At 34.2% G+C, this 6257-nt stretch overlaps 1 protein-coding gene across 1 annotated transcript in view; it reads left to right on the plus strand.

The window, feature by feature from the left end:
* LOC106871180 (exocyst complex component 5) overlaps positions 1-3020 on the plus strand; it is a 31052-nt gene extending 28032 nt beyond the window's left edge. Inside the window, exons 18-19 of the mRNA XM_014917515.3 lie at positions 129-289; positions 2435-3020. Coding sequence (XP_014773001.1) covers positions 129-289; positions 2435-2521 — 248 coding nt within the window. The 3' untranslated portion in view covers positions 2522-3020. The remainder of the gene's footprint in view (positions 1-128; positions 290-2434) is intronic.
* The last annotated feature ends 3237 nt before the right edge of the window (positions 3021-6257 follow it).

Here is a 6257-nt window from a genome sequence, read left to right on the forward strand (position 1 = left end):
AAAGGCATTTAAACCATGAACATAGGAGTATCTAGATATAAATTAGATGTCATTTCCTTAGATTAATCAGTGTTGATTTTTCTATGTAATATATGAATGATTGATTTTTGTGTTTAATTCTGTTTCAGGTGGAATGTTGGTTATCTGTGATGTCAATGAATATAGAAAAGCTGTCAAAGAATTCAAGATCCCTCTCATCAATCAGTTATTCGATAAATTACATGCTTTGTGCAACTTGCTAATGGTTGTACCAGAGACGTTGCAGCAAGTTTGTACTGAAGAGCCATTGGTAAAACAAGAAAATTTCTTTTTTCTATGTTCCGGTTTTCTGTACTGTAATTTTCTATTTATGTCTAATTTATTTGAAGCTATCCAACTGCTATTAATATCAGTGTATGTGAAGACAGAGAGAAAAAATATATTTTAAAGTTCTAATCGTGTGTGTGTGCGTATGCAAAGCATTTAAAATTTCTATAAATCACAATGCCTCTGATTACCTTTCATAGTAACTATGCATTTATAACAAAACCAGGGCTGCATCCTCAAAGAACCATTCAATTAATATACAAATCAATATGCTACAAACCACTTGTCAACCAATACTTTATATCTTACCTGTTTCTCCAACCATCGTATCAATCAGTAAAATTTCAAACTTAAACTCTGATTGTATTAATTTGACTATCTGAAATGTGTCTGCTAGAATTGCTTGATATTAACTGTTTATCAACTATGTTTGCCTCAGTGGTCTAGATCAGGGGTCCTCAACCATTTTTTACCAATGGACCACTTTTGATTCTTATTTTACTTGGGTGGACCCCCATAGCCATTCAATGTTTAAAAAATCCTATTGTATTTTTATGATTAAATATTATTAGGACTTGTGTAAAAATTGTTAAAATATTTTGTGTGTTGTGGATGTATAACCAATTTATTGCACATAAACTTTACTGGTCTGAAGCACAATTTTTTTATGGTCCCTGAAAAATTACCATGGATCCCCCCTCCCCCAATTTACTATATTGCATCTGTGGATCCCTCAAAATCTTATATGGATCCTGGTTGAGAACCCTTGGTCTTCATTAAGCATGCCAGAATTAATAAACATCAACTGTACTGACTTCACTGGAAGCTAGTTGTCTGCCAGAATTGGTACCAATTGTGTTTACCTCATTGGTCTAGAAGGTGTCTGCCAGAATTAATAAACATCATGTTTCGACTTCTCTTTTCTGAAAGTTGTCAACCAGAAATACTAAGGAAGGGCATGCAACCATAGAAACCATGCCAAAGCAAACGGTAGACCTTAGCACAATCTTCTGGCTCACCAGTTCCTATCAAACCATCCAACCCATGCCAGTGTGGAAAACAAGCATCAAATAATGATGTCAATGTATTGACTTCTCTAGGTTGGAAGGTATCTGCCAGAATCACTTGCTCAAACCTTCCTTCTGATATATTCTTTTACTAGTCTCATTTGTATATTCTATACTGGATCATCACCTTCTAGGGTATAGTCAATTATGTTGATGCCCATTGCTTATTTTATCAAAAGATAAATGGCAAAGTGTACCTGGGTAAAATTGAATTTAGAACATAAAACAACATAATCAAATACCACAAGGTACGTTGTCCGATGCTCTGTTGTTTGATAAGAACTGCTGTTTGTTTAAACTGTATGAGATTTCCAGAACTTGTTTTGTTTATAATAGAAAGGTTGCTGCACTAGTTTTCACATTCTTTCTTTCTTCTTCTTCCTCCTCCTTTTTCCTATGGCCTTGGTAATAAGCATGACAAAAACAAACATGAGATTTAGATGCAAACAGATAATGCATTTAATATCAATACAATATAAAGAGATAGTACATAAATACAATAGAATTGCAATACATATGGCAAAACAATTTCAGACATCACACTGTGTGTCAAAGGTGACATACTGGAGAAAGAGAGAGTGAGAGAAAAAGAGAGAGAGAGAGTGTGTGTGTGTGTGTGTGTGTGGATGTGTGCATGCACAGATATGCTCTCTCTCTCTCTCTCTCTCTCTCACACTCGCACATGCATGCACATACACATACACACATTCACATTCTCCCTCTCACACACACACACACACACACACACACACACACTGTCTCACCCCATTTTTGTTTCTCTTTGTAGACTGAAATTACTCATGAAATACTTTGAAAATTTTAATTTTTGGTGAATAGGAGAGGAAAAATGATAAAAGTACTCGAAATAAAGTTTTAATGAACTATGTAACTGCCTACAAATAATCTAGGTTAAAACAGATAAATCTATGCAAATCATTATGCTGATAGTGAACATAATAAAATTTCTGAGAAAACTAGTTATTTTTCATTTACACATCAAGCATATTATTAAGATTTCAATATTTTCTTCATGTACTAACCCATTTTTCTTTCTATTTCAGGCTGGACTTGACAAATCTGTTATTTTGGCCTTTGTACAACTTCGTGTTGATTTCCGATCATCTAAGTTGGCATCATTACTAAAATAAATTCTGTATTTTCCATGGCTGTTATATACACATGCAATCTTACTATTTAATTCTCTACTATAATATTCTTTCAGCAATATATATATTTGCATGTACAAACTTCAAGAGATTATAGTGAATCTAAGTTTGAAACAAAAATTGTCCAGCTTTTAAACATGTGTTGTAGATATTTAACATTTGTGAGAGCCTGTGTATTTCATGCGTACCAGTTGTACACTTTTTAAGAAAAGTTACTAATAAAATCAATAAAGAAATATTTTAAAAATAAAGAGTTTTTAAATAAAATATTTCAATTTACAGCAGTACATTCTACTCATTATTTTGTAAGGAAACATTTGCTTATTGTTAAAAAATGTTGATTTCTTATACTGTTAAAACTTTATTTAAATTTAAAACCATCCATTATGACATTTTATTAAAGTTTCTCTATTGTATTTTACACCATAAATACCACTGTATATTGGCTTATTTATTCATATTAAAGTGTTCGATAATTATACATTTTATCTATTCTTTTTAACTTTTATCAAGATGAAAGATTATGAGTTGACAAATTATGTACAAGACTTAATGCCATGTTAATGTATTAATTTCATTCCTTTAAGTTTGAGTGTAGGCCCAACATTGCTTTACATCTTCTTGTTGATAAACTACTACATGTTTATCTTCATGTTAGCTATGATTGAAGACATTCTGCCTTTGACTGTCCCACTTTTTTGATTATTCAAATTCTGTGGCTTAAGTAGCCCTTAAGTGCATAGTAAGGTTTAGTTGGAGTGCATGAGCAAGTTGTTTCACCCTAAGATAAAATGTCTTTGAATGGCTGAGTTCCTTTTGAGTGTTGGGCTTCACAGAGGCAATGACTGAAACCTTTGGCATTATGCTGTGCTTAAGAAGACCCATCAAGCCGAGCAAAATCGCAGTTATGGCAGATACCGGTGTCACGCAAATGGCACCCATGCCGGTGACACATAAAAGCACCCATTACACTCTCGGTGTGGTTAGCATTAGGAAGGGTATCCAACCATAGAAAACCATGCCAAATCAAACTGAAGTCTGGTTCAGCCTTCCAGCTTACCAGCCCTGATCAAACTGTCCAACCCATGCCAGCATGGACAACGGACATTAGATGATGAATGTGCATTATTGGGCCCTTCACTCAAAACATGATGTAAAGTGGCTGGCATTCAGAAGGGCCTCCAGCTGTAGAAACCATACCAAAGCAGACATTGGAGCACAATGCAGTCCTCAAACCTATCTGATCCTGTCAAATCATCCAACCCATGCCAGTATAGAAGATGGCCATTAAAAGATGATAATTATTATAATGATAACTATTGCAATTTAGCTGTGAGTGAACCATTTGAGCTTTCATGATTGTTGGGTACAGTGCAACATTATTTAGAAGAGGGATCTCCTACTTAGCTGTCTCATTTAGGTCCCTGGTAAAGCATATTTGAGACTAAGTGTAGTCAGAACAGAACTGGTAGAGATCTGACCAGTTAATTAGCATGAAATACCCGAGGGTTCAGACATCAGAGATTGTTGAAAGGCAAACTTGCTTGGTTTAAGCTTAGACATGACAGGTATGTTGCCTAACCTTAAATCATAATCTTGGCCTTAACTGTACTGTCTTTTCCATTATGTACAAAAAGTACTATCCTTGATCAAGGAAAGTACTTCAAAAAATTGTATTGGTATCTTTTATAGAAGATTGTATTTTTATTTATAGGTTTAAATGTTTTGTTTTCCCCCATCTCCACCCTTCCCCCAACAAATCTACTCAGATTTAATGATCAACTGATTAGCTATTCAGTTCATGTTTTTAAAATGTCCTTTGTGAGATATATTTTATACATTAAAGTCATGCATGACCTATGCAAATAATCAGTTTACAGTACACAACAAAGAAGTTAATTTTATTATTATTGTTCACACAAATATACTTTTGTCCTTTCTTTTTTCCAGTTTTATAAAAGTTTGATGTCTCTTAGGAAGTTATTTAATCCCTGTGGAAAATTAAAAATCTATAACTAAAATTAATGACTTGCTCAGCATTTAATTAAATATTCTTTTACTATCAAATCTATTAGTATAAAGTTCACTTTATTTCCTTTTTTTTTTTATGTTTCATGAAGAGAGATCTGATGATAATAGCAAATCTGACTAAGATAACCCTGGCAAAGAAAATGTTTTAATGTCATTTAAAAAAACCATTAATTATTCTAAGAATGAAGGGTGTTTTTAAATCCCTATCATACTTTGGTGAAATAGCGAGGGGATAACATAGTGACATTAAAGCTGGATGATGATAGTTGGCAGAGATACATGAACAGTAAAACAGGTTCAGTAAATGTATTTTTGATGAAGAAGAAGAGTCTGGTGATGGAACAACATAGAAATGATGGAAAAAGAGAAACAATTGCATAAATAAAAAGCTAAGACCATTGCACTAATAAAAGACACAAAACGAGCTTGATAAATATCAAAGATGGTAGTGTTGCTGATGGGAAGATTGTCAGTATATGAGCCTAGTAGCTGTGAGAATAATAAAAAAGTATATTTTCAAATATACATTGAATTGAACAAAAATCCCATATTGCTTAAGAATGTTGTTACCAATTAGGAATTCAGAGACAGTAAGTTAGTTGAGATTTGGAAGCTTTTTTGTTTACGCAGGTTAATTTATCAATTCTTTGATTGCTTTTTTTAATTCACACAATTAAAATACAACTATTACCAATTAAGTAGCGACAACTCCCTCTTGTTCATCATAGTCCTCCAGGCAATAACAGAGGAATTTAAGAGAGGCTGCCCCTGCAAGCTCCTCTATAATGATGACCTTGTTCTTATAGCTGGATCACTATCAGAACTAGAGAAGAAATTTCAGGTGTGGAAGCATGGTCTAGAATCAAAGGGTCTTTGAGTAAAGCAGACAAATCACAAATCCCTTTAGGTAGATGGTCCTGCTCAATATGTAGAAAGGCATAGGTAGAAACTCCATAAAATGTACTCTCCTTCATTTTTTACAATGCTCTACCATCTATCTGGTAGACTTGCAAGGCCCCTTCTCCAAAATTCACTTGTCCGTGATGAAAAATACTCCTCCAGTACTGTTCTGACCTCGTCTACAGAATTCATATATTTTCCGTCCAAACGATTTTGAAGACAGCGGAATAAATGCTAATCAGATGGGGCAATGTCGACAAATATGGTGGATGGAACATTGTTTCCTATTCAAACTGCTCCAGCCTTTGGAATGTCATCCTCATTGTATGTGGTTGAGCATTAGATTCAGAAAGTTTATGAGGGACTCATTGACCCAATTGCTGACATTTCTGATGGCACACAGGTGTCGTTGAATGGTTGAATGACCAAATCCAAGCTTCTCTGCTAGCTCCTCAACAGTTACAATGGGATTTTGTAGCATCAGGGTTTGCAGGACATCCTCATTGAGCTCCACAGATCTTCCAGGATAAGGCTCATCTTCTAGGCTGTAGTTTCTGGCTCTGAATTTCTGGAACCACCGTTAACTCTGGCTTACACATATTATCCAATCCCCATATACTGCATTAATATTCCTCACACTTTCCATTGCGTTGTTGCCTTTATTGAACTCATAAAGCAAAATATGCCAAATATGTCCCTTTGAAAAAATAACTGTTAAAATCAAACTGCACTCTTCAAAACTTGTACTAAGAATAAGGACAAGGTAAAATTACTACCTGCATTTATA

This window comes from Octopus bimaculoides, chromosome 1 (genome assembly GCF_046866305.1).
Source record: "Octopus bimaculoides isolate indiv1 chromosome 1, ASM4686630v1, whole genome shotgun sequence".
NCBI lineage: Eukaryota > Metazoa > Mollusca > Cephalopoda > Octopoda > Octopodidae > Octopus > Octopus bimaculoides.